This window comes from Meles meles, chromosome 15 (assembly GCF_922984935.1).
Source record: "Meles meles chromosome 15, mMelMel3.1 paternal haplotype, whole genome shotgun sequence".
In the NCBI taxonomy this organism is placed as follows: Eukaryota; Metazoa; Chordata; class Mammalia; order Carnivora; family Mustelidae; genus Meles; species Meles meles.
Window position 1 is genome coordinate 1,931,098 of NC_060080.1, and position 27,695 is coordinate 1,958,792.

The 27,695-nt window shown below is 59.7% G+C and overlaps 1 protein-coding gene across 9 annotated transcripts in view; it reads left to right on the forward strand.

Moving 5' to 3' along the window:
- COLEC11 (collectin subfamily member 11) overlaps positions 1–25,887 on the forward strand; it is a 30,853-nt gene extending 4,966 nt beyond the window's left edge. For 2 of the 9 annotated variants that reach the window (XM_045979903.1, XM_045979902.1), the window contains 6 exons: positions 5,667–5,738; positions 18,470–18,541; positions 20,811–20,864; positions 24,987–25,082; positions 25,207–25,285; positions 25,386–25,887. In XM_045979903.1, the coding sequence (XP_045835859.1) occupies positions 5,667–5,738; positions 18,470–18,541; positions 20,811–20,864; positions 24,987–25,082; positions 25,207–25,285; positions 25,386–25,872 (860 nt within the window). In that variant the 3' untranslated portion in view covers positions 25,873–25,887. Of the gene's footprint in view, positions 1–5,666; positions 5,739–18,469; positions 18,542–20,810; positions 20,865–20,989; positions 21,327–24,986; positions 25,083–25,206 lie in introns of those variants that run through there. The other 7 variants (XM_045979904.1, XM_045979910.1, XM_045979905.1 and 4 more) reach the window with 7 other exon arrangements.
- The last annotated feature ends 1,808 nt before the right edge of the window (positions 25,888–27,695 follow it).

The window sequence follows — 27,695 nt, forward strand, 5'->3', positions numbered from 1 at the left end:
AGTGCGATGGTCTCATCTGGTCCATTTTGCAGATAAGGACATTGGAGGCTCAGGGACATTTGGCAGTTTGCCAGACTGGGTCCTACTGCTTCAAAGCCAGGGCTCCATCTGACACGGGTTCCTGAGAGCTCCCAATTTCTTCTTTAAAAAACCAACCAACCAACCCCCAAAGCTCTTCTCTTGCCGGCCCGCCTGTAGTTTCCTTCCAGGTGGAGTTTGCTGTGCCGAGCAGATGCGGGGGCTGCGGGTACCGGCCCCGGGAAAGAGCGTCTTGGTTTAGAAAAGCCCCTGCTTTCTCCACAGCACAGGCAAGAGGTTCCCAGACCTTGTAATTCCCAAGCAGGGTGGAGGGTCCGGTGCAGGATGACCCTGTGGTCTCCAGCTCAGACACAACAAAAACCCTCGAAGCAGGGGCAGGGCTCATGACGCACGTGGGGTGGGCGGGCTTGGGCCTCTGGCTCCAGGAGCAAGAGACCAGGGTGCAGAGGGGCTGGCCCGGGACTCAGTCCCCAAGTTCCCTTCTGCCCTTCGCTTCCCGCTCAGTCTACGTGGACCCGGCCCAGACCCTGGGCCTTCAGTGGGAAGGCTGTCAGCTGTTCTTACGGAGACGTTGGAGGAAGCAGACTCACACTGAGGGGCTTTGGACCTGTGATGAGAAGGACCACCCCCCAAGACAGAGCCGGGTGTCTCTGGAGACCAGATCCTTGTGGGGGCAGATGGGGCTCGCGAGGGCAGGCTCCAGCTGAGGCGGCCCAGGCAGACAGCCTCAGTGAGCCGGACGGGCAGTGGGCTCCTTGCAGGACGATGCTGAGGCAGACCCTGCGCCCGGGGACTCGTCCTCCAGCAGGTGAACCAGACTCGTCCCCAGGTCGTGTGGAAGCCGTGGGGGGTGGTTTGGGGCTGTGGAGCCTGCGTTGCCAGACACCCCGATGAAGCAGCAATATTGGCCCATAGTCTCGATGGCCACAGTCTGTCCACATCAAAGCCACAGTTCCAGTACAGAAGCTTTTCCCCCACGATTTGTTTATTGGAGAGAGAGGCAGCGTGCGAGGAGGGGGTTCGGGGCAGAGGGGGAGGGAGAGAGAGAATTGCAAGCAGACTGCACACTGAACGCCAGCTCGGTCTCTGACCCTGGGATCATGACCCCAGCCAGAATCAAGAGTCGGACGCTTAGACGGAGCCGCCCACACGTCCCGAGAAGCTTCTTACCAGACTTGCCGGAGTCCGTGCACTCTGGGGGTCCTGTGCTTGTCTCCAGCTTCACTGAGCTGTGACCGACAAGTAGAAGCTGCGTACGTGCCAGGTGACAGGTGAATTCACGGAAACCTCATGACATCACGTCACTTCCTGTTGTCCTCATTCTGGGGGTGGGGGTGGAGGCAAGGACTGGGGGTTTCTCATTCTGGCCTAGGAACAAGGGGACCGGACTAATGCACGCCTTCGGGGACTTTGCTCCTCTGAGACACGCCAGTGGCTGGGGCCCGCTTCCTCTCCCACCGCGGGGGGACGTCCACTGTAGAGGCAGGTGCTGGAGGGCTGGGAGCACCCACGGCCCTTCCTCGACCGGCCGCAAAGACGGCCAAGTGCGTGCACCAAGTACCTGATGTGTGTCTTCCTTGTTGAGTCAAGAATGACCCAAATGGGGGCGCCTGGGTGGCTCAGTGGGTTAAGTCTCTGCCTTCGGCTCAGGTCATGATCTCGGGGTCCTGGGATCGAGCCCCGCATCAGGCTCTCTGCTCGGCGGGGAGCCTGTTTTCCCTCCTCTTTCTCTGCCTGCCTCTCTGCCTACTTGTGATCTCTGCCGAACAAATGGATAAATAAAATCTTAAAAAAAAAAAAAAAAGAATGACCCAAATGCTGTCGAGGCAACAGCTTTGTGCTGTAGACCTTGAGACCGGCGGGAGACGAGCTAGGAGTGAGCACTAGCCGCGTGTGCTTTGCACGTGGGCGGGAGGAGGGAACAGGTTGTCAGTGATGAAGAATGAGCCGGACACTTGAATGTTAGCCTCTCCGGGTAGAGACAGCTTGTCACGGAGAACTTCACATGGCCATCGGTCCCAGATCACGGCCTGCTAAAGGGAAGGATGTGGGGACAGGACACGGGTCTCCCTGGGCACATTGTATGGAGTGCATGCGAATTCGGGGAGGAGAGGTTTAGAGCAATACGGTCCTGGGGTTCTCATCAGCGAGGCCACAGCTCTGAATGTCCCTGAGACCATGGACTGGGAGCAGCCCCTGTTTTCTAGGGCACAGTACACCCCATCCTCGGGGTTGGGGGGCTTATCCCACCCAGGGGCTCGGGAGGCTCTCTGCCTCTGAGCTCTGGACGCCCCCCTGGGACCACCCCTACTCCCCAGCACTGGGCGAGACCGTGATGCAGAATCTTGGGGAGAACAATGTTCGAGGGACTTTCCGATGATCTGAGATGAGACCCATGTGAGGTCATGCTCTTAGAAAGTTTTTCATGATACAGTAGTCTTCTTCTCTTGACTCCCGAGGTTCTGCAACGTCACTGTCACTGTGTCGCATCTAAGTTACTTCCCCCCTTCTCTCACGCGTGGCTCCCCGTGGCACTTGCCCTGTGTTCTTCCGTGCCTTTCCCTGGTGCTGGGAGGCCACAGCTCTTAAACCCGCACAACCCTCACGGCTTCAACTGTCTGCTCTCCCTTTTCTGGAATTCCTCTAAGGTGGACATGGGTGTCTGTGGGGCTTTTCTTCACTGTCCACTTGATAACTTTAAATCCAAACACGACTTTCCAGTCCTTGATCTCTTCACGTCGCACCGTGAAAACGTCCTCCGTCCTGACCCGTTTCGTGGCGTGGCTCGCGTCATCGGCCACCCTGCTGCTCGGCCCTTCCGTAGAGAGATTCATCTCAAAAATAAATTTCATGTATACTACAGCTGGATTAGCCATTCCCTCGTTAAATGAATATTTGGAACGTTTCCAGTTTTTTACTGTTAAGAATAAGGTTGCAATAGAGGGAGATAAGCCATGAGAGACCCTTAACTATGAGAAACAAACTGAGGGTCGATGCAGGAGAGATGGGTGAGACGACGGGCTAACTGGGGGACGGCGTTAGGAGGCACGTGATGCAATGAGCACCGGGTGTTACATGCAACTGATGAGTCACTGAAATCCACCTCTGAAACTAATAATACACTAGATATTGATTTATTGAATTCAAATAAAATAAAATTATTAAAAATAAATAAATTTCATGAGCACCTGGGGGGCTCAGTCGGTTAAGCCTCTGCCTTCAGCTCAGGTCATGATCTCAGGGTCCTGGGATCGAGCCCTGCATCAAGCTCCCTGCTCAGTGGGGAGCCTGCTTGTCCCTGTCCCTCTGCCTGCTGCTCCCTCGGCTTGTGCTCTCTCTCTCTCTGTCAAATAAATAAATAAATAAATAATTTAAAAAATTAATTTCACGGACAAGATTTCTAGTTGAATCTTTTCAGTGCCTTTCACTTTTGATCGTAGGTGCCTGTCCTCTCTTGCCTCTATGAAGATATTCAGCATCTTATTTCAGGGTCAGACGCCGATGGTCCCAAGGGTCACGTTCCTCTGGTAGTTCTCTTCCAGATGTTGGGTTCCTTGAGCGTGTGTGGCTCTTGGTGGCGCGCTCAATCTGTTAGTCGGTATTTCTTGCGGGTCTATCAACTGTAATAGCATTGCTACTGTAATAGTTTCCTTTCTTAACAACAGTAAAGTACGCAGAGACTTAAGGGCCACGTGTGCGCCGGGCGTGTGTGAGGCCACCTTCAGCCGGGGGCTGCGTGGAGTCTTCCCCGCGGGGGCACATGTTGTTGCTGGCACTCTGCTCTTCTCGTTTATGGAAGTTTAAACGGGATGCCCCCTCCTTCAGGCCAGACAGTCAGTTTTGGGCATCTCGATGGGGCATCCATAAGCTCAGTTAAGCTCCTCACCAGGCGCGAGGGCCCAAGGAGAGTCATAGAGAACTGAAGTAGCCTGGATGGTGGCCGGCGTTGGGTGCAGCTGGGGGGTTACGCGGACCCCCTGCTGGCACACACACCCTCGTCGGGGAGCGGTACAGCGGTCGGGCAGACGAGCCGTGTGAAATGGAGCAAGAGTCTGGTCACTGGAGAGAAGAAGCAGCCGGTGAGCGGATCAGAAGCGCAACCTGGAGGGTCAGGTGGGAAGGTGGGAAGGTGAGATGGTGGGACGGGGGGGACGGGGGGACAGTGGCCGTCATGACCTGGGCTCCAGAGGAAGACCTCCTGGCGGTTTTAGAAACGAGGTGTTATTTGTCTCTACGTTCAGCCTGTTGGTGGTTTTAAGAAGGGACGTAACAGGGGTGCCTGGGTGGCTCAGTGGGTTAAGCCTCTGCCTTCGGCTCAGGTCATGATCCCAGGGTCCAGGGATTGAGTCCCGCATAGGGCTTCTTGCTCTGCAGGGAGCCTGGTTCTCTCTCCGCGTCTGCCTGCCTCTCTGTTGCTTGTGTGCTCTTTCTCTTTCTGACAAATAAATAAAATCTTTAAAGAAAAAAAAAGAAGGGACATAACATAATGGGGTCTGTGTTTTAGGAAGACGGTTTGGGTATGGATTAGGGGTGCGGGGAGGAGGACTAGGGAGGGACCTTGATGTCTTGCATCCGACTCCAGCCTCTGTTCCTGCCACCGCCTCCGCTGCTCATGGGCATCCCCACATGCCATGCACGTCTGTCCTGCGTGGGCAGTGTGAGCACCGTCCCCAGAGCTACAGGGAGCCCCGGGGCTGGCCCAGTGGGGCCAGGGCAGGAAGTGAGCCGGTCAGATCCCACAGAGCTCGGCAGAGGCTGCGCTTTGCTGACGCGGGAGACAGAAAGCAGAGACCACGCCGGGCCTGGGGCTTGCAGGCCGGGAGAATCTGTGTGTCGGCTAGAACCAGGAGCGTCACGGGAGGGACTCACCTCTGGGGAGAAGCCATCGGGTCGATGTGTGGTGTGCTAAGCATCAGGTCGATGTGCGGTGTGCTAAGCGTGGGGCATCGGGAAATGAATAGCCCATGTCCCCACTTCAGTTCTGAATGAGACAAGCGACCGATCAAAGATGAGCAAGTGACCGCCCAAACACAGCCAGGACCTGTGACGAGGGCTGGGCGGTGTGCAGCCTGGCTGACAGCAGGACACCCCGGCCAGCGAACCCGGCTCTGGTGGATGTGCCCACCGGGTCCCAGGCTCCCCACCCCCGTGTGCGTGCCGCATCCCCTCATGCTGATGAGACCCGGGGGTGTGGACGTGCACACCTGCTTATTCTTCCCTGGTGCACCCGCCGGGTAGAGAAGCAACCAGATACAGAGGGACACCTCGAGGTCCCTGCTCTCCTCATGCTGCCCTGAGGGCAGAGGGGCAGGCACAGGGGTTCTCAGGGAGCACTGTGCCCCAGAGGGCAAGCTAGCCCCCTCCCTGGAGGGGGAAAGGAGGGCCCAGAAGCAGAGTCCGGACCCAGATTTGGGGCAGGGAAACCTGAGAGCCTCAGCGATGGAGGGTGGGAGGAAGGGGAAAGCCCAGGGCGAGGGCGGGGGAGATGGTCAGAGTAAGAGACGAGATGTCCTGGGGCGGGGGCGGGGAGAGGAACCCAAGCGGCGTGGCTGGCTGTGCACGGAATGAGAAGCCGAGGCTGACCTGGGATCTGAAGGAGGTCCTAAACGCAGTGACTTCTTCCACAGGGGATGCTGGAGAGAAGGGAGACAAAGGCGCACCCGGACGGCCTGGAAGAGTCGGCCCCACAGGAGAGAAAGGTACCTGCCGCCCCTCGGCCCCGCCGAAGTCTGGCCCTTCCCAGCCCCTCCGGGGTCTGCCCAAGAGGGTGCAGCTGGTGCTGCTGCGGCAGCCACAGGGGAGAGGAGGGCACGGGGATGCGAGTGGCGCTGGAGCCTGCGTCGTGAGCCAGGGTGCAGAGGGCTCCACACCCAAGAAACAGAGCACGCCTGGGAGGGGCGCACGGCAGGGCTGTCACACGCGGCCCCTCGTCAGCCCCCTCTGCAACATGGGGTCCTTTGGGAGTGTTACATGCACAAGTGCAATTGTGAGGGTGTGCCAGGAACTCCGAAGGTGTGCCAGAAGTGATGAGGAGTGTGAGCAGATCAGGAGGCATGTGATCAGTGATGAGTGTGAGCAGATCAGGGGGTGTGCAAGAGCGATGGAGGTGTGCAAAGAGAGGAGGAGTGTGAGCAGATGAGGAGGTGTGCAAGCAGTGGTGCAGGTGTGCAAAGGACCGAGGGACAGACTTGGGTGGGGCGTGTGGGGTTCTCCAGGGGAAGGCTCCGTGGCCAGCGGATTCTATTTGCTGAATCTGTTTCCTTCTTACTACGGTCGTGTAATTCTCCATCTCCCCTGGGGTTGTGCTGGGTCTTACGGGGAGTAGTTGTCCGAGCGGTACAGGGCGTAGAAGTGCTTTGTCAGTGTTCGCGCTCTGTGCTCTGGACTCAAACTGCCGCCCGTCCCGCTGGTCCCCCGGCCAGTCCTGCAACACTGGAGAGCGAGGCGGGTCCCAGTTTCCGGAAAGTGATGATGATGATGCGGATAAAGGCCACTGAGTATATATATATTCAAGCCCATGCACTGTTTTTTCACTGTTTTGAGGTACAATTTATGGACATTCTCCTTTTGATGTACAAGTGATGACTTTGATGGCCGTGTCCACCCGGGAAACCTGCGTCACGTTCAGGACCCAAACATTTCTGTCACTATCCTTCCATTAGCCTTAATGATTTCTATTTCTTTTTAAAAAATTTTTAAAAAAGATTTTACTTATTTATTTGATACAGACAGAGATCACAAGTAGGCAGAGAGGCAGACGGGGGTGGTGGGGGGGAAGCAGGCTCCCTGCTGAGCAGAGATCCTGATTCGGGGCTCGATCCCAGGACCCTGGGATCATGACCTGAGCTGAAGGCAGAGGCTTAACCCACTAAGCCACTCAGGCACCCCTGATTTTTATTTCTTGTTTTCTCCTTTACTCATTAAAAAAAAAACATTAAAAAATAAATGGACTAGGGGCGCCTGTGTGGTTCAGTGGGTTAAAGCCTCTGCCTTCAGCCCGGGTCATGATCCCAGGATCCTGGGATCGAGCCCCACATCGGGCTCTCTGCTCAGCAGGGAGCTTGCTTCCCTCTCTCTCTCTCTCTGCCTGCCTCTTTACCTACCTGTGATCTCTGTCAAATAAATAAATAAAATGTTTAAAAAAATAAATGGACTATTCCCCTAGGTTCAAAGTTCAAAGCATATAAAAGGACTCACAGTGAATGCTCTCCTTCTAGGTTCCCGGCCCCGGGCACCTTCCCCAGCAACAGCACTGGTGGCTGACTTCTCTTTAGGTATTTTAGAGGTATTTTATGAATCAGCAAGCACACAGGCAAACACACACCCGATTCTTCCCTCCTCTTGGACAAACAGTCGCACCTATACACATGGTCCTGAATTTCCCTCTTTGACTCAACAAAGCGCCCTGGATCGTTCTACAGAGCACAGACACGCCCCCCTCATCCGCTCGGGCCATCTCTCGTGCGATGACCTGCTATCCCACGTGTGAACTTGCCACGCTTTAACTGGTCTCCTATTCCTGGAGAGGGGTCTGCTGCAGAGAGTGATCTCGTATGTGTCATCTGTAAATGTCTGCGAGTACGGTCTGAAGACAAACAGTGTAATTGCTACATCAGAGTGCTGGTGCAATCTGGGTAGAGGTGCCCTCCGGAGAGATTGAAACAGTGTCACAGGCAACGCCAGCGATGCGTTGCCGTAAGTGGAATTTGGAACTTTAAAGAAGCCATCTGTACATACGCTCTCATGCTGGTCCACGCATGTCACCCACGAAACGAGGCATCTCCCCGTGGTTTGGGGAGCACTCCGCCCGTGCAAATGCAGGGGTGAGTGAAGCCGGAGCGCCTCTCCTGGGGCCCCCGCGAGAAACAAGGTGGTGGCCATCCCCGCAGAGGCCAGCCCAGCTGACCAAGTGGAGAGCTGACCAGGGGGCCGGGGGGCGGGCTCTGTGGTCTGCTTACTCCCTGTGTCTGTCTTCCCCTCTGCAAAGAGCGGGGGGAGGGTGGAACTCCTTCTCAGAGTTCTTGGGTTGTGGTGAGTTACCAGTATCGCAGAACTAAAGTGCTGGTAGTTTTTATTATTATACTTTTTGTGGAAGTGGAAAGGACAGTAGATAGATTGTCTTATTTATTACTGAACTAATTATGAAACTCACAGAGCGATAAAAGGGATGTTCGTCTACGTCTTCGTGTGGGCGATTTTATATTTCACAGTCAGAAGTAGATATCTCCCCTACTCTAGATAGTCACAAAGTCATTTCACGATCCTATTTCATTGATGTTTTTTTCAAAGTAACGATGTTTGAGCTCAGCTTGCAAGTGGCAGTAAAGTCCTACCTTCATTAAGTAACTGGCTTGTTTCTAGTTTTTCCAACATATAGCTCGAGACAGAAAGTTTATATATACCTGAAGAGGTGAGAAATCACCCATAATCAAACCACTGAGAGATTGGCACTTACTTTAGTGTATTTCTTTTTTTGTGCCTTTTTTTGCTTTGCTATAATTGTGGTGTCCACATAAATTTGCATCTTACTTCTTTTTTTAATTTAAAAAATTTAAAAATTTAAAAAATGTTTTAACTGAAACAATCTTTTTGATGTCGTGTTCATTGTTTGTGTACAAGACAGTGCTCCATGCAGTACGTGCCCTCCTTAATACCCCTCACCGGGCTCACCCATCTCCTCAACTCCCTCCCCTCTGAAACCCTCAATTTGCATTCTATTTCTTAAATTTAATGTGACAATTTTTCATGCTGTGAAGTAATTTTAACGGATGCCCAGTATCCACGGGTAACTTAAAAATCCCTCCCTGGGCGGAGTGTTCCGGTGTGGAGTCCTCTGTGGGGTTAGGGCGGAGAGAGGAGCCAGGACAGGCCCTTTACAGCCCGTGCGGCGGCGGCCGGGTTAACCAGCACCACTCCTCTGAGCACGCCAGTCCCCAAGTCCCCGAGTGTTGGGCTCATCAGGGATCTGGCACCACTGACGAAATGAGCAGCTCTGGTTTGGCATCTTTGCCAAGTGCAGAGTACGGAGAACACACGAACCCAAGTTCACGTACTTGGATCCCTGAGAGGTGGAAGCAGTTATGCGGAAATGTCGGAAGTATCTTTTGGGGCGACCTTTAAGAACAGAATCGGCCATGACGTGACACACGGGAGAGAATCAAACAGGGTACAAGAACAGACACGGCTGATTAAAATCTTTACACAAAGACAGAGAAAGGATGGGAAAGAAAGAACCCAAAACATCAGTATAATTTCTGGGTTACAGACATTTAAATGTTCTCTTTCACTCCTTTCTGTGTTTTTGGTACTTCCAGCAAAGACCGTGGGCTGATTTCCGATGTCAGTGCATTTTTGTAACCGGAGGCACGGGTGTGTAGCCTCTGGTCGCCCCCCGCAGACGCCCCACATGCTGACGCAGTGCCGTGGAGGGCTGTGGGCGACCTCAGAAGGCGCTCCCGGCCTCCCTGCAGGAAAGCTCCCAGGAGGGACGACCTCAGCTCCCGTGGCCTCTGTATGGCATGGGCACATACCATACCGCCCTCTTCCCTGCTCCCCTGCTTTCCTGCAGCCCCAGAGGCTTCCCAGCTCAGCCCGGCTTAGCCGAGCGCGGTCACTGTCCAGGTGCGCTGTTCCTGATGTCCAGCCTCTGACTTCCGTAGCTTCCGGAAGGCCCTTCGCTCCAGCGGAGTTGTGAGAGCTGCAGAAATGGGGGGCGGGTGGGGGGCTGCGACTTGCCTGGTTTCAGGGTGTGGGCAAATGGACCGTTGACTTTTCCATTTTTCGGAAATTATTTTCCCTGGAATCATTTTTTCCATGTAAATATTACCGGGCTCCTTGGGAGGTTTTTAGAATTTTATTTTAGTTTTTTTAGCTTTTTAAAAAGAAGATCTTATTTATTTATATGAGAGAGAGAGAGAGAGAGAGCACAAGCAGGGGGAGCAGCGGGCAGAGGGAGAGGGAGAACAGGGAGCCCGATGTGGGGCTCAATCCCAGGACCCCAGGGTCATGACCTGAGTCGGAGGCAGACACTCAACCGACGGAGCCACCCGGGCGTCCCTAGAATTTATTATGTTCAAATGTCTCACATTTTACCGATCATGGCTCCCACCTGCTGAGCTTTCTCCTGTGTCCACTGGCGCTGGGTCGGGTTGCGCGACTGGGACGCTCCGTTCTAGTCAGAGAGACTCTGCCACCGGTTTTCAGCTCCTGATGGGTCTCTCCCTGCGCACTTCCAGTCATTGTCAGTTTTCCTTTGTGACGGTGATTTCTGCTGGTGATGTCCTTTGTGAAATTGTGAGAAGACTAATAGCTCCTGTTGGCGGTCTTGCTTGTGCGTGAACACGGTGTGAGAATTCCTGGCGGGTATTACGGGACCGCTGTTTGCGGAGCCGCTCCCAGCCGCGGCCTCTCGGAATTCCCACACGGGTCTGTCCTGCTGCAGCCCCTTCCTCCACGAGCCACCTCGCTGCTTTGTGCAGGCTCTGCGTCCCATCAGGGACCTTCTGGCCGCAGGACGCTCTCACCGCTGATGGCTCCTGGGACACGTGCCCGAGAAGCCAGGGCAGGCTGGAGGCCACGGCTGGGGGGGGTCCTGAACCCGCGTCCTTGCCCTGCTCAGGCAGCTGTGGCTGGGTGAGGCAGGGCACAGTCGGGCAGGAACCATGCTTCCCGCCGGAAGACAGGATTGCAGGCCCCCGGACTCACTGGGAAGGGGAGGCCGTGTTCTGCAGACACCCACTGGCCCCGACACCAGGTGTGCGGTGGGCATGGGGTGCCACAGGCGTGCCACGGTCCCCCGGCCCCTGGCTGCTGTGGGCCTCTGGCGGGCACTTCCCCCGCCCTTTGCCTCCGCGGCTGATTGCTCTCCCTCCCCTTCCCCGTTCTTTGTCTTTTTCTCATGCTCTGTTTGAGAGACGATGTAATACAATTCAGCTAAGGTAGAAAATATTGGAGAAGAAAAAAAATATTATCTCTATGTGTAAGATGAGGTTATTTCAGTGAAATTCGTGATGTTTGGTGGGGCGAGCCGCACAGGTGGCTCGCGTCCTCACGTCGGGGCCAGAGGAAGACACCGTGGTTTTCCAACTTCCTTGGGGAAGCAGCGTGAGTGTGGTGGTGGTGGGGGTCGGGGACATCACGACCCTCCTGCCCAGCCACCTCCTCTTAGGGCGTCCCGGGGCGCGAGGACCGGGGGACTCAGAATCCATCGACTGCCTGGGCTCGCCGACTACCCGGCGTTGAGGCCTGAGGGACACGTCCCCTGGGGTCCTCGGGAGTGGCAAGTCCTGCCAGGTGTGTGGTGGGCACAGCGTGCCACAGGCCTGTTGTGCCCGTTTCTTTATACACCAGCCTCCAAGCAAGATCGCGGCCCCCTGGGGCGGACGCACTCACTTTCTTCTTCGGGCTCCTGGGCCTCCCGAGATGTGGCACTTGGAAGGCCCTCGACCCACTGGAAAAGCTCTTGAATTCAGTATCTTCGAATATTTTTGCAATCTGCAGTGACCCCGCGCACTGTGCTGAGGGTCCTGGGGGTGCGTCTGTGGGCCCCGCTCCAGGTGGTGGAGGGCAGTTCTGTGGCCGGGCCGGGCTCTCTGCCGTCTGCTGACCGCAGGGCTCGGCTCCCCCGATGCCTCTCAGACTGCGGGACGCAGCAGCCAGCTGGGCTCTCGTTAGCGTGCGGCCGAGATGCGGACGTCCATCAGCAGACACCGCCTGGAGCAGCTGTTCCCGCGATGCAGCCCGGGGCCTGCCGGCGGGTGCGGGGTGAGTGGTCCCGAGCGTCTGCACGCCCTCGCAGCCCGCTCTACCGCTTGTGCCCACGCGGGTCAGGCCGCAGGGGGACTGCCGCTGGCTGATGTGCGTGTGCTGGGGGCCTCGGCTCAGCCCACGGAGCAGCCCCCCACCGGGGAACTTGAACAAGAGGAAGTGTGTGCAAGCTGACAGACGCCTTACCTGAAACAGCAGAGCCAGGCCCGCGGGCTGCAGACGCCTCCGCTGTCCGCTGTCCTCTGCTGGAGTCAGAACACCTCCCGCCATTCTGGCCTGCGTTGCTCTGCGGCAGCGGCTCAGAGCTGCGTGGCTGACACCGCTTTCCTCGTCACCTTTGTTTTCAGGGCTCCTCGTCCCCAGACGCTGCTCAGATGAGATCGGGGAGGCTCCTGGGCCACACGCCTTAGGCTCTGGGGACCCTCCCAGCACGTGGAGGTTGAGGGTGACCCTATGTCAGTGACAGGCCCTTCGTTACCATTTGCTAGGGAAGCCGAATTCTGAGTGTCCCTTTGCCCCGATCCCACTTCAAAGGACTGTGTGAGGTCGTCATTAAAATTAATAAGAATTACCTGCCGCTGTGAGCCGCTCCCGTTCTCTCGTTCCCTGTGTGTGTCTGGAGGACAGACGTGGTCTCGCACACATCTCATCAGTGGGGTACAGGAGGTATTACCTGGGCTCCCGGGGGGCTCGGCTCCCGGGGGCCTCGGCAAGAAGCTCTTCAGACAGAAGGGACGGGACCGCGGCGTCTGGTGCCTCCCGTTGTCTCCTGCAACCGAGGGAGGGAAACGTGTGTGCTTTTTGCAAGAAGCTTCTTGTCGTTTGGAGGAGCACAAAGACCTTTCCGGAAGCGAGGGAAGGCGGCGGGGCTCTTGCTCTGACCCGCGCTTCTCGGACAGCCTCTGGGTTTGCAACCACAGCACTCTCCCGCCCCAGGTTACTTCCCAGGTAGTGTCTGCAGGGGAAAACAAGTCCGCGACGCAAACCGCCTGGGATGGCCATAGAGAACGTGTCGACAGTCTCAGGGGATCTGAATGGTTCTCACCCTTTGTGCTCCACACACACGAGAGACGGAACGTTCCTCCTGGGAGGGATGGCCGCTCCCACCATAGGTGTAGGGGGTGATGGATGGCACGGGGGCGAGCGTGCAGGGCGCGGGGGGCTCTGGGTGCCCCGGAGGTCTGGGCTCAGACCCAGCTGATGGTTACCAGCCTCACAGCCTCAGTGGTGTGTGGCGTGTGTGTGCACGTGTTTGAACAGGCGCAGACATGTTTGCACGCACATGTGTGCGCACACAGGGCCACATGTTTCTAGGTGCCTGTGTGTTAGCATGCATGGGCATGAGCACGCACGTGTGTGCACGTGTGTGTGTGTGTGCACTGCCCTGCACCGGCGAGCGGTGGCTCTTCCCGGTCCGCTCAATCGGGGCATGTGGGCAGCAGGGTGGGCTCTCTGACCGCCCGTGGGGCCTCCTGCACAGCCGCCGCACCAGGGGGCAACGACCGGGTCTTCTCGCGTCTCAGGGCCTGCGGGGCCCAGTGGAGGAGGCCAAGGTTAGAGCAGGAGGGACAGGCTGGGGTAGGTAAGGCGGGGCAGACCGGCAGCTGTCCCTGCTCCCCGCTGGCCGCGTGTCCTCAGCCTCTGAGTCACAGCCGGGGGGTGTCTGTGCTCACAAGCCTGCAGCGTGTACTCAGCCCGGCTGCTGGAAACCGGCTCAGTGCAGGACGTCCCCGGAGCCGGGAAGGCGGCCGCTGTCCCCAGCCTGGTGCAGGGTTGGGAGCCCCGGACGCAGAGCAGGGGTCTCCGTCTGCGTGAAACTCACGTTCTCAGCGACATGGGTGCTGACCGCCACCGTGATGCATCTTGACGGACGAGGACGCTGAGGCTCAGAGTGGGTGGTGACGTGTCCAAGGTTGCACAGCTCTGCACTGGGATCGGGGTCTCGTCTGCCTGACTGCGGAGTCTGTGCTCGGGGTCACAGAGCAGCGGTCTTCCCTCCAGCACTGTGTGACTCGAGGTAGGTCACTTGGCCTCTCTGAACTCGTTTCTCTTGGGGGTGCAGAGAAAGTGTCCGGTCTGCTAGGGCTGCTGTAACGAATCCCACAGACGGGGCTGCTTAAACACGGATGTTTATTCTCCCGGGGTTCCGGAGGCTGCTGAGGCCAGGGTGCCGAGTGGCCGGCTCCTGGCCGGGGCTCAGTGAGGCCTCCTCCCTGGCAGGGACACTCTGCTCCGTGAGGCCTCCGGTTTTCCTCGGAACGCCCCAGGCAGCGTCCCTCTCTTCTCCAGGGGCAGGAGCTGGGTCTGGTAGCCGCAGGGGACGGTGGCACCTGGCGTGAACATTTGGCTGTGCGATTCAGAGATGGACAGCCAACGGCGCTCCCGTCCTCTCAGGTTATAACTTGTCCACGACAGCAGGTGTGCTGGACCCCAGGGCGCCCTCCGCTGCCAATGGGGCCACTGGTTCGTCGTTCTGCGGGGGCGGGGAAGGCACGCTGGCAGCCGCACGGTGTCTGCAGACAGCGGGTGTCCGCACCCGGGGCTCTCCTCCGACCGTGTGCGCGGGGCGCCGCAGCTGTCAGGCGGGAGAACAGGGCGCAGGTGTCGTTTTGAGTTTCTCTGCCAGGGCCTCGGGGAGAAGGGCTCCCCTCCTGCCGTTCTTGCTGGGGTCTTCCGGAGGGCAGGGACTCTTCGTTCACCCTCTCAGCCGGCCTGCGCACTGATGTGATGCCCACACTCCTCCGTACCGTGGGGTTTTGGGCGGGAAGGCACATTCCTTTATTCTCTGGGCTCTGGCGACCCTGCCCCTGTCTCGTGGAAATTCGGTGGGGAGTGTTCCTGTGTGTTGGAAGCGATACCCCCCCCCCCCCCCGGTCAGTGCAGGTGCAAGTCCCTGGGTCTCTCTGGGCCTCTGTCTTCCCATCTGAAGATAGGGTTCGCAGGGACGGTCTGCACCGACACCTCTTGCTCGGGCACTGTCTTCTTCGGAGCACCGTAGGGAGCTTGTGTTGTCCTTACTCCGTCTGAACCTCCCTGCGAGGACCGGTACAGACTGTCACAGCTGACCGCTGCTGACCGCTGAGTGACAAGAGCAGAAGGACCTCACGTTTTGGGGAGACACGAAAGTTAGGAAAGCTGAAACACGAGGTCCTCCTGACATTTATCCTGCAGCTCCAACCAACTCTTCCCACGCTCGTGGTCCATTCGGGACGCCAAGAAGGGGGTGTGCTCCAGAGTTAGGGGACAGAGAGCTCGGCCGTTTGGAAGCAGGCTGGGGAAGGGAGGCTGCCCCGTGGCGGGCACACAGGGCTTGGACTCGCACTGAGAGCCGTGTATGCGTCCCAGGGAACGCTGATTTTCTGCACAATGCTCTTCGCCAGTGGCTGAGCAGAAACGCTGTGGTCGGCTCCGGGATTCTGACCTCATCAGTGGGCACGAGTGTCGGGACAAGGGCGGGATGTGGTCAGCCGGGCTGCGGTGGCAGACGCCACATACCGGACTGCTGCAACAGCAGACCTGTATTTGTCACCGTGCCGGCGGCTGCAAGTCCGAGATCTGGACGCCGGCCTGGTCAGGTTCTGCTGAGTTCGTCCCGGGCAGCCGACGGCCGTCTTCTCCCATGCTGGAGAGAGACGGAGAGCTCTGGCGTCCCTCCTGACTGCAAGGGCAACAGTCCCATGCTGGGCAACCTGCCCCGTCCCCATGACCTCATCGAGCCCTGCTCACCGGCCAAGGCAGCCCCCATCACAGGGGACCAGGCTTCAGCCCTGGGCGGGGAGGACACGCTTCAGTTCCCTGCGGGAGGTGACGGTGGGCAGGCCGTGCGGGGGCTCTCAGCCTGGACGGGGGTCGCTCCTCGGAGGAGCAAACAGCATGGACTGAGCCCAGAGGGAGAGGCTGCGGGGCGGGCAAGCTGGAGGGGTTTCCAGAGAGAACAGAGCTTGTGCGTCTGCAGGGCCGAGTCCTGGGACGGAGCAGACCAGCGCGGTGTCTCTGGTGCGTGGCATGGGAGCCACGGGGCGCACGGGGCAGAGCCACGTTCTAATCCCTGGGTCCGTCATGGCACAGGCTGTGCCGGAAGGGCCCCAGAGGCGTCCCAGACCGTGGCTTCCAGATGCGGGGGGCGTGGTGGCGGCCGAGCACCTGCTCCGCTTCAGCGTGAAGTGAGGCCCCTTCCTCGCTGCCTCAGGGAGGCGGCAGCCTTTCCCCGCGACACTGAACTTGGGGCACGTTTCCCACAAGCCAGCGCTCAGAGGTGACGGCACCCCTGTCCGGAGCAGGGTTGCGGGGGCAGGTGTGTGATGGGCTGAGTGCTGCCCTTGGGGTGATTGAACGCGGTTTGCTCTTGTTCCCTTCCCTGCTGGCTGCTCTAGGGGCTCAGCAGCGGGGTCACTGGGGTGAGCCTGTTCCGGGGACCCTGGTGGCGGGAAGGGCCGGTCAGAGCCTGCAGTGGTCTGCAGTGACTCAGGGTCCTCTGGCCGCAGGGGCGGGAGGGGCAGGGCCGGCTGCGGTGGCAAGGACAGAGACGGAGGCGCGCAGAGCCAGTTCCCGGCGCTGTCCCCCACGGACCCCGGCCCCACAGAGGGACAGGGGTGCTGAGGGGCTGCCGCCCGCTAGGAAGCGCCACCCCACACCCTGCTGCTCCTTGCTCATGCCCCCCCCGGGGAGCCCCCCACTCCCGGCCCCAGGGTCCCCGCGAGCTCCTGGCCAGAGGTCCGGGCCTGGCCTCCTCCCAAGGCTCCTCTGCCCTGTTCAGCCGCTGACCCCGCTCCGGCCAGGGCCTCACGCGTGTCCCTGTCCCACTGCACAGCTCCGACCCTGTGGATGCCCCTCCTGCACCGCCCGCAGGGTCCTCCGGGCCAGCCCCTCCAGTAGGGCGACCTCACCGCGACCACTCACGGCTGGTCTGGGGCCTTCGCAGACAAGGCCGCTGCGGGCCCGGCCAGACGTTCTTGCCCTGGGGTCCCCACGGGAACAGCCTGCTGCCCGCTCCTCTCCCCCGTCCCCACCTGCCCAGGGGCCTCCCCACTGTCACCCGCTCCTGACCCCTTCCCAGAGGCGGCACGTCTCCCACCGCCCTCCCCGCCCCCCGCCCCTGCTCCTGGGCACCTGTCTTCGGCTCTCACCTGTTCCCCAGCCGGGTCTCCTTGTCACTCTCTTCTAGCCCCCCACCTGGAGGTCTGTGCCCCTCTCCTGCCACAGCACACCTGTTACAGGGGTCTGACCGCTCCCCGTCTCCCCCCGGTCTAGGTCCTGCTGCACCGCACGGGGCTCACAGTCCACAGGATCTGTGGCCCGAGTGGTCTCCGTCGCGTCTGGGCCAGCCTGGCCTCGGCCTCCCTGGGGTCCCCCGCCAACCGTGGTGCCAGGGAAGCGGCGCTGGCTCTCAGATCTGCAGTCTCGGCTCTGGCTCGGTCCTGCCGTACACCGGCCGCGTGGCCCAGACCAGCCTCTCCGGCCCTCGGGGCCTTGTCTGTGCAGGGATCCCTTCTGTGACCCAGCAGGAGCGTGCTGGGTGCTTCGTGAACAAGTGTGTGTGAAGGTCAGCCATTTCCATGTCACAGGGATGCGTTTCCATGTCAGTCGGGCTCGTCCCGAGGCCTGTGTTCTGTCCCCTGACCTCTGTCTGTCTGCAAAGCTACGAGTTCCTGGCTGGGAAGTGCTCAGGTTTAAGGTGTGAGTTGGCTCAGAGCAGGACAAAGTCTTATCTGTACGCGACACGAAGTCCTTCCGGTCCCCTGGCCCCTGCGGAGTAGCTTGTGCTCAGTTTCCCTTAGTTTCAGTATTAAATGAAGTCCAGCTGCATGTTTCTTTCACTAAGTGTTCTCTGTGTGTTTGCTGTTTGCCGGCTGGGTTTGCGGTCTGGGGTCTGGGGTCAGCAGCAGACAAGCAGGAACGGGGCCGAGAGTTTAAGAGCACGTGTGGGAGGACACGCCCTCCGCCCGCATGACCCGTGCTGTGAACGGGTGAGGACCGCCGTCCTGGGTCTTCGTGCACTGGTCAGTGTGGACAGTCCTGTGGGGTCACGGCGTGAGGATGGTCACCGGGCTGGCCTGCGGTGATGGGCAGTGTGGGAGAGCCAAGGCGAGGGCGCAGCGGTGGGGGTGACCCTCCAAGCTGCACGAAGGGACCAAAGGGGCCGTGTGACCAGGCCCTTCTGAAGGACTAGATCCCTCGGAAGCGTGTGACGGAGCATCCCCGGACCCTCCTTCCCGCCCCCCACATCTTCCTGCGTGAGTGAGGCTCCCCCTCTCCCGGGAAAGGGGCCTCGGTGGTCACGGCACACCCCCGCTGGCCGGTCTCCCAGCTCCCGAGAGCGGCCCGCGTGCCCTTGATGGAGCGTGGCTGCTTGACCTGGGCTGGGGCTGGGGCTGAGGACATCTCTTACCCGTGTGAGCGCAGAGCAGGAGGGGCCTGGGCTGAGTCGGGATGGGGGACCCACCGGTGGTCTCCTCGGTTCCGCAGTGCACGTGGCTTTTTGGGGAGGTGTGTCCTCCTCTGGGAAATCTGTCAACAAGTGACCCAGTCACATGGATGAAGACGCGAGCCATACCGTTCCGTCTCAGAAGCTCGTGCGTGTGCGCGTGCGTGTGGGTGGTGTGGAATGGGAGGTAGGCTGAATGACCTGTGCACCAACCAACTTTGACCTTGTTGTTTTCTGCAGGAGACATGGGTGACAAAGGACAGAAGGGCAGTGTGGGTCGCCATGGAAAAATCGGTCCCATTGGTTCTAAAGGTATTTGCGACGTACCCCTCGTCCCCATGTTCCCTCCCGGGCTCCCGGGGCGGGCGCTGGAGAACGCTTGCGACTGGCCAGCTGCTTCTTTCTGTGTGCCCAACACATGCTACGTGCGGTCCCAGGGTCTGCCTCTGGGGCCGCTCGGAGTTGCCTGCTGGCTGGGTGCCCACCAGGGTGGGGTGAGCGCGCCCTGACCTGCGGGATTCACGGGGCACCCTGGCGGAGAACTGGGGGCTGGCTACTCAGACAAGACTTTTCCCTGCCACATCCGCAACCAGTTTAAGGAAGCACTGAGCCCCATCTGAGTAACAGGAGGGCGGTGCTCCAGAAACACTGTCTACCTCCAGCTTCGGTGACTTTTTGAAACCGTGGGGGGCAGTTTCCATGAGAACAGGACCCAGGAGGCAACAGCCAGGTGAGAGCAGCCATTTAGGGACAAGACGCTTGGCCTCGTCTGCGGCTGTCTGGCGACCTCGTCTGACCACACGACCCTGTGGGGGGAGCAGCCAGGAGACTGAGGCCCAGGCAGATAAGGGAGGCTCTGGGACACCCAGCCCGCAAACACTCTTGGAGTCCCTGGGGTGCCCTGCGCCTGTGCTGAGCCCCCGGGCCCCGAACTTTCAGAGAGCGATCCCGTGGAGGTCTCCCACCTCCCCCTTGGTGCTAAGGAGGAGGCCAAGGCCGGGGAGGGCTGCTGGTTGGGAACATGACTGAGCCTGTGCGGCAGGGAGGGGCTCAGGTGGTCTGCCCAAGCCTGGCGCTGGAGTCCTTCGGCCGCATTAACCTGCCGGGGGGGGGAGGGTGTTGAGCTGTGAGTGGGTTCGGGTGGTTGGTTCTGACGGTGCCCAGGCACCTCCCCAGGCCGCAGCTCCTCGCCGGCAGGAAGGGGTCCTCGGCAGGAGGGTGGCGGAGACCAGCCAGCGCAGCGTCTGTCCGGGGACCCCCGGGGGGAGCACCTGCTGGCACGGCCGCCCGCTCGCTCCGGAGCCCGTCGGTGCGCGTGGCAGGAAGAGGGGCCGCTGTGCTTCACGAAGGCTTTGAGAGATGGTGTACAATCGTCGTAACGTGAAACCGGCCATGTTAGCTGTTTCTGAGTGTGCAAGTCCGTGGCAGTAAGCGCCTTTGCATGTTGAGCAGCTGCTCAGCCTTCTCACCCCCAAGAAGAGCCGTGTCCTGGTGAGGCGGGGTCTCTGGTCCCTCCCTCGGCCGCGGTCCCCCCTCCTCCAATTCCAGTCCGCGAGTCGGTGTTCGAGGCCCTCCCGGGTGTCTGACTTCCTCCCTCAGCGGCACGTGTCCAGAGATCATCTCCTTCCTTCTTAGGGCTCGGTCGTGGCATCTCTATCTGCTGGGAGAGAACTGGGTTGTTGCCACCTTTGTGCTGGCCTCCGAGTAGGGACGCGTGTGCTCGGGGCAACGCCAGTGTCTCACCAAGTGGCCGTGTGCCGACAGGCCCCTCCTTAGCTTAGTTTACCTGATCTGCTTCCCGGGCCTGGTCGGGCTGACCTTGCAGTCCTCTCAGCCCTGAGGCTGACGAGCGAGTCCCAGCGATGCTGCAGACGGGGCTGGCAGGCTCCCCCCTCCCCACGTGGACAGGACGCATGGAATCCACAGAGGGAGGGGGCGCCGGTCCTCCCCCCTCCCACGCGACTGGGACGCTCAGGTTGTCTCGGGGAGGAGAGAGCACGCTGCGGGAACATTCATGTAGCTTTAGTAGACTTGCCTAATTTTAGAGCAGCCAGACAGCGTTGTTGGCACGCTTGTGTCCAGCCCCTTGGGTTTAAATGCTGGGAGGCGGGGGGGTAGGTTGTGTGGCGTGTCCTCTGCGGGGCGCTGTGTCTCGGGCCAGGTGGGAGCCCACGTGCTGCACTGGGGAGACGGTCCCCAGGTCCCGCCCAGTGCAGCATCGCGGTTGCCCTGCCGCCAGGTGGGTAAGGATTGGAGTCAGATTTAGTTGTTACTGGCCCAGGGGTTCCTGACCTGGTATCCACAGACTGCTCTATGACACATCCAGGATTTTTCATACACGACTTAAAGAAGGGTCCTTGGGTCATCTCTCAGGTCTCGTGATGGGCACGATGTGTTCTATGTCACACTGACAGGGCCCGAGTGAATTACCTTGGAACCCAACTCCCTGCGTTCACAGCAAAGACAGGGTCTGCGGGAAACCTTAGGCCATCACACATGGAAGAAATAACATTGTGAACTCTGGCAATTTTAACCTTAAGGGATGGGGTCCACCTCTGCTTGACCTTGCTCTCTTTTTCAGGTGAAAAAGGAGATTCTGGTGACATGGGACCCCCTGGCCCTAATGGAGAACCAGGTATGGCACGTGGGCTGCAGGGCTTTAAGACACGCATTAAAATCTGCACTGCCCCGTTTCACTGAGAGACAATTGACATTTGCTGGAAAGGTTTAAAGTTTACAGGACAGGGGTTTGACTTGCAGATACTGTGACACGATTGCTTCAGCTGATACCCGTCTTCTCAGAGAGACACAATGAAAAGAAAAGGAAGAAGAGAAAAGGAAAAAAAATTACCCCTGGGATGAGAACTCCAAGGACTTGCTCTCTTACCAGCCCCCCCGTGTGTCCCATGAAGGGCCAGCCGTGGTCCTCACGACGCGCATCGCATCCCTGGTGGGCGTCTGCACCTGCTGGCCCCCTTCCTCCTGCTCCGCTCCCCACCACGTGGAGGGAAGAGCCTGCAGGGTTGGTGCTTCTCTGCCTGACTCGCTTCCCAGCGGTAATGCCTTCAGCTCATCCTTGCTGTCACAAATGACAGGATCCCTGCGGCGCCTGGGGGTGCAGTCCGTTGAGTGTCTGCCTTCAGCTCAGGTCATGATCCCAGGATCTGGGGTTGAGTCCCGCACCCGGCTCCCTGCTCAGCGGGGAGTCTGCTTCTCCCTCTCCCTCTGCCTCTCCCCTCCTTGTGCTCTCTCTCCTGCTCCCTCTCATTCTCTTGTGCGTGCTCTCTCTCTCTCAAATGAATAAATAAAATCTTCAAACAAATGACAGGGTTTCCTAATTGTTGGCAGCTGAGAATTATACCATGTATACACGTCACGGCTCATGAACCCTCCTCCCCGGATGGACACGTAGGGTGGCTGGCTGGTTTTGGTTCCTCTCAGAAACAGTCTTTTTTTTTAAAAGATTTATTTATTTATTTGATAGATAAAGATCACAAGCAGGCAGAGAGGCAGGCAGAGAGAGAGAGGGACAAGCAGGATCCCTGCTGAGCAGAGAGCCCGATGCGGGGCTTGATCCCAGGACCCTGAGATCATGACCCGAGCTGAAGGCAGAGGCTTTAACCCACTGAGCCACCCAGGCGCCCCTCGGAAACAGTCTTGAAGGGCTCCCATTTCTTATGGGGCTTATAATGTCGAAGAACCAAGCAGGAGGCATGACACGCTGTGATTTCAAGCTGTGCCATCAAACGACAGGAACCCGGCTGGTGTGACTCTGGCATGAAAACAGTCCCACAGACCAACGGGGCGAACCGAGAGCCCGGAAACAAACCCAGGCACATATGGGCAACTAACATTTAATAAGGGAGCCATGAACACTCAATGGAGAGAAGACGGTCTCTTGGGAAAACAGGACAGTACGTAGAAAAGAATGAAACTGGACCCCCATCTTACACTGCTCACAAAGACTAACTAGAAATGGGCTGAAGACTTAAATGTAGGACCTGAGACCCATGAAACCAAGAAAACAGGAAGGAAGCTCCCCGATGCGGATCTTGGTCTTGAGTTTTTGGGTGTGACGCCCATGGCAAAGGCAACAAAATGAAAAGTAAGCAAGTGGGACCACATCAAACTTGAGAGCTTCTGCAAAGCAACGGAAACCACCAACCAAGTGAAAAACTATCGGCAAACCGTCCATTTGATGAGGAGCTGATCCAAATCCTGCAAGGAGCTCAGCCAACGCCACAGCAAATGAGCCGGTTAGAAATGGGCAAGGCAGCTGGATGGACATTCTTCTCAGAAGACGCACGGAAGGTCGACAGGTACATGAAAGGACATGCAGCATCTCTAGTCATCACGAAGCAACATCGCACACCAGTCGAAACGGCCGTGACCAGAAGACAAGAGCTAGCAGGTGCTGGCGAGGACAAAGGGGACCGTCGTGCATGGTGGGCGGGAGGGCAGCCTGGTGCGGCGGCTCTGGAAGACAGCAGGGAGGTCGTCCGGACAGTAAAGATAGAGCTAGCCTGTGCTCCAGCGATCCCACTTCTGGGAGTGTATCCAGAGGAGACAACAGTAACCCAGCGGACGTCTGCACCCGTGCTCACGGCAGCGCTGGTTACAGTAACCAAGATGTGGGGAAAACTGCCCTCGGCACGGAAGGGCGAATCATGCCATGAAACCCCTGTGGTCCGGAAAACGGAGGACCTGTGGCTGGCGTCCCCTCCCCTTGTCTGTCACACCCTCTCCCGGACTGTTTCAGTATTTGACTCCCTTCTGCCTGAGTATTTTCACGTCCTCCTTGGGACCACAGCGCTCCCGGACCACACGGGTCGGCTCAGATACCCTGTCCCCACGCGCGCGTTCCTCACTTCTAGGAGCTTCCCCCTTCCTCTGACCACGTGCTCCTCTGGAAGCACGTCTGCGCTTTCTCATTGCGGAGCTCCCTGCAGCCTCCTCTGAAGCCTGGGAAGGTCACCCGGGACCCTGGCTGTTCAGGGAATGTGTCCAGCTTCCTGGTGCCAATGACGGCGGCCTCTCTGCCCGCTGTCCTGTGGCCGCGGCCCTCTCTCCGTAGAGCTCGTCTGCTGCCTGTCCTCCTCTGCACGGCTTCCCCAGCCGCGTGCCCCCTTGGTGGCCCTTGCTGTCTGGCCTTATCTGTCCGCTGCTTGTGCACGTCCACTTTGTCCCGCTGTTCACATGGGTCCAGCTACCTCTCACTCATGTGGCGTTTCCCACGTGGGTGTTGTCCTCTGTGTGCTGCTGGCCATTTCCCTGCCCACGACTGTCCTCTGTCCCATGCCACGCACATGGTCCCACACTGTTCCATGCTGTCCCTGCTATCCTTCACGGTCCCAGCTGTCTGCACAGCTGTCCCGTGTCCTGTTCCTGCACCAGCACCTCGTTCAGGCTCTAGTGACCTCTCTGTGAGCCGTCGGGCCCTGGGGCACCGGGTGGGGGGATCCTGGAGCCGAACGGGCTTCCCAGTGGTTGGGCCTGACCGTCCCCTCCATGTGTGTGGGCACGTGCTGGCATCTGCTGGTCGAATCAGCTCGCCTTTCTGTGTCTCGCACAAACCGTGTCTCCATCCGCTGTCATTCTTCCTGATGGTGACATTCGGAGAGTAGTCCCCGAGCAAGCTCAGAGCTTGGAAACGGGTGAAGAAAGAGATGTCTGAGTAAAAGTCCTTGTCTGGACGGCTCCATCGGCGATGCGGGAGGAGGAGGAGGAACGGCGGGTGCACGTGGATTTGGCCACGTGAGGTCACGGAAGGGATGGCAGCGCCTCTCATGGCCACCTCTGGATGCGGCCGGTCCCGCAGGGAGGAAGACGTGGAGGGGTGTGGGGCTGGCCTGGAGGCCACGGGACAATTCGAAGGACACGGAGGAACCAACCTCCTGCTTGTCACCGCAGAGAATAATCCAGAAAGCAGGGCAGCCCCGGAGGACGTGGCCGCGGCTCTGGTCTAAGACGGGCTCTGCCGCAGAAACATGCCTGGGCCCCTGAGTGTCGATGGGCCACCGAGCGTGGACCGGATCCGCACGTGGAAGAGAGGGTGTTCTGGACGCTGCTGGTGGAAGAGGGTGAGGTTCTGGAAGACGGGCCCCGTCTGCTACGGGGGATGTTCTGTCTGGAAGCGCAGCTGGTGCTCAGCCTGCATTGTGGGCTTTGCAGAGAGAGAGGAGGTCTTGCCTGCGGGCTCTGGTAAGGCCTGTGCAGGACGGACGTGCTCCAGTTCTGGGGAAGGTAAGGGGCTGCCAGTGGGCGGGTCCCACCAGCTGTGGACGGGGAGCGGGGTGTTGACAAGTGGAGCTCCTCATGGGAGGCCGCTCAGGGCCCCGGAAGGGCCAGGACCCCCGACCAGCGGTGGCGCGGCTGTCTGTGCAGCGAGAGGGACCCTCAGGCCCTGGGGCCCCGCTGTCCCCAGACGTGCTGGCTTCTCTGCATCTGCGTGTCCCTGCCCCGAGCCCCTTGTCCCCTGAGCTGCTGCCACGACTCTACCCCCCAGCCCCGTCTCCCCCATCCTCCCCTCTTCCTTCCCACCCACCCAGAGCCCTGTCTCAAAACGGGTCAGTCCTGGTGCTGCTCCGTTGACGTCCCTGGGCTGCTTCTCCTTGCCTTCGGGACGAAGCCCGGAATCTGCGTCCTGGCCTCGAAGGCCCATGGGGTCTGCTGGCCGATGAAGCCGTCTGTCTGGGTGGGGGCCGCTGTCCCGAGCCGCCCCCCACTGCATCTAACACGGGGGGCTGGCTCTCCGCAGGCATCCCGTGTGAGTGCAGCCAGCTGAGGAAGGCCATCGGCGAGGTGGACAACCAGGTCACGCAGCTGACAGCCGAGCTAAAATTCATAAAGAACGGTACGGTCTCCGCGCGTCCCCGCTCCCCCCGCACAACCCCGGGACCGAGGGGCCGGGCGGCCGTGGGACTCGCGTGTGCCGCGCACCGAGCGTGTTCACAGAAACGCGAGTGCTCACTTTCCAGCACTGCCCCCCCCCGCAGCTGTCGCCGGCGTGCGTGAGACGGACAGCAAGATCTACCTGCTGGTGAAGGAGGAGAAGAGGTACGTGGACGCGCAGCTGTCCTGCCAGGGCCGCGGGGGCACGCTGGGCATGCCCAAGGACGAGGCGGCCAACGGCCTGATGGCCGCGTACATCGCGCAGGCCGGCCTGGCCCGCGTCTTCATCGGCATCAACGACCTGGAGCGGGAGGGCACGTTCGTGTACTCGGACCGCTCGCCCATGCAGACCTTCAACAAGTGGCGCAGCGGCGAGCCCAACAACGCCTACGACGAGGAGGACTGCGTGGAGATGGTGGCCTCGGGCGGCTGGAACGACGTGGCCTGCCACGTCACCATGCACTTCCTGTGCGAGTTCGACAAGGAGCACGTGTGATCCGGGGGGCCGGTCCCCCTCCGCCCCCGCCCCGGGCCGCCCCTGCCCCCCACGCCCCTGCCCCCTGCGCGGGCGGCTCCCCCCGTCGGCCGCGTTTCTGGGCCGCGGACAGCGCGGTGCTTGGGAGGGGAGACCGCGGGGCCGGCTGGGGACCTGGTGGCCGAAGAAGCCGCGTGTATCCCCTGCGCTGTTGCCCCCGGCTCCGTGGGGAGTTGTTACTCAGAATCGCTCTGCCTTTGTCCAAACTATAAAATAAAAGCTTGAAAGACGACCGCAGTTGAGTACAAACATGGGCAGCGGGGTCCTCGGTCCCGTCTTCCCTTTCCTTTCTGCGTGGAGAAGACCCTCCCGTTGCCCACGTGTCTGTAATTCTGTTAGAACGTCTGCTCCTTTCACGGTGGCCTAAATAGGGGCCATTTTGCTTGGGGCAAGCGCAGGTTTCGGGAGAAGGAAACCGCGGTTGTGTGCCGCTGACGTGCGAGCGTGTGGTGTCCTGTCCTGTGGGCACTGTCCGTCGGGGACGGACGCCTCACCCCGGACCGAGTGTCTTGTGACAACAACATTAAAGATCTCACGGTGTCCATGGATCTGGACTCTCCTTCGGGTGCAGGCCGACCCCCTTCTGCCCACTGGTGGTGGTCGTGGGTTGGGTCGGGCTCCTCATCACGGGGGACTCTCCACGGGCAGCTCCGGCATGGCGGTGGCTCTATCAGAGACACGAGCGAGACCTGATCTGGGAGGTGGTGCACCGGCCCACCACAAGGGCATTCTGTCCACGAGGGCTGACCCCCCAGGTCCCGTGTGCACTCGGGGAGGGGACATCACTGGGTGGGGACACCGGGAGGTAAGTCCGGAGGGGCCACCACAGCGCCTGAGGTCCCTTTCCTTTTTGGGCACCAACCACACTTCTTCATGTTTCAGAGACTACAACACAGGACACGGGCAGAAGCAATCAGCTGGGGGGGGACAGGACGGGAGCTGGTGGGGGCCAGACGGGAGCCGGTGGGGCAGTTCTTCAGGGGCTGCCCATGGGCTGCCCATGTTGCTCGTGTCTTGTGAGCGAGGCCCTGGCTGCCCGAGGTTCTGGACCATGGTTTTAAGGGTGTTTGTGTAGCCTTCTGCCATGGACGACGGTACTGTCTCTCCCTGGGTCATCCCTCTGGCCGAAAGGGCAGGTCTGCTTGGAGCCTCCGAGGACAGTGGGCAGGCACAGTCACCATCTAGCAGGGGGAAGATGATGCCTCCCCTTGGGGGAGGGGCAGCTTGCTTCCCGCCGACTCCAGAGGGCTTGGGTTCGCTAGGTTTGTCCTGTCTCAGAGCCCACCTGCTGCCCGCACACAGGTGTTCCCTGTGCCCTGCGGAGACGGGAGCTCAGGGCAGGCAGATGGATGCCAACACAGGCTGTGACTGCAGGTTCGGGGGGGGGGCAAGACAGCAGAAGTCCCCACTGCCGCCACGGGGGAGGAAGTCGTAGGGCAGCCTGGCACTCCCCGCTCACGGCCCAGGGGTCTGGCTCTGTCTGCACAGATGCCTTCCTCACGCCCAGGGGCAGGTCCAGTCCGTGGGGACTCGCGGCTGTGGTTGGGCAGTGCCTGGCAGGGAGGGCCTGGAAGCTGAGCGTGCACACGGCCATCGCCTCTGCCCCGAGGCGGCTTTCCAGCACCCGGCACAGAGCCCCTGCTCCTTCAGTCTGAGCGTGGGTCCGAGGTGAGCACCTGCCTTCCCATGGGCTCTCCTGGCTCGTGTGCAGTCCTGGGGGAGCCCCGGGGCCCTTCCGGGTCTCCTTCCCCCTCCTGGAGGCGAGGAGGGCAGAGGGCAACCCCTCTGAGCTCTCGTGTCCCCTCCAGCTCTGGAGAAGCGGGAGGGAGCTCAGCGGGTCCAGCTCCTGCTGTGGCCTCCTGCGTGCCCCGTCCTCTGACCTGCCCCCCTCCCCCCACCCCTGCCTCTCCCAGACGAGGGTCGGTTCAAAGCAGATCTGATAAGATCAGCCTCGGGCAGAAGGCACATCATTGCTCCTAACTGAATCCCGACTTCTCAACAAGGGGCCTGTTCTTCCCATGGCCGAGTCTGATCTGCAGG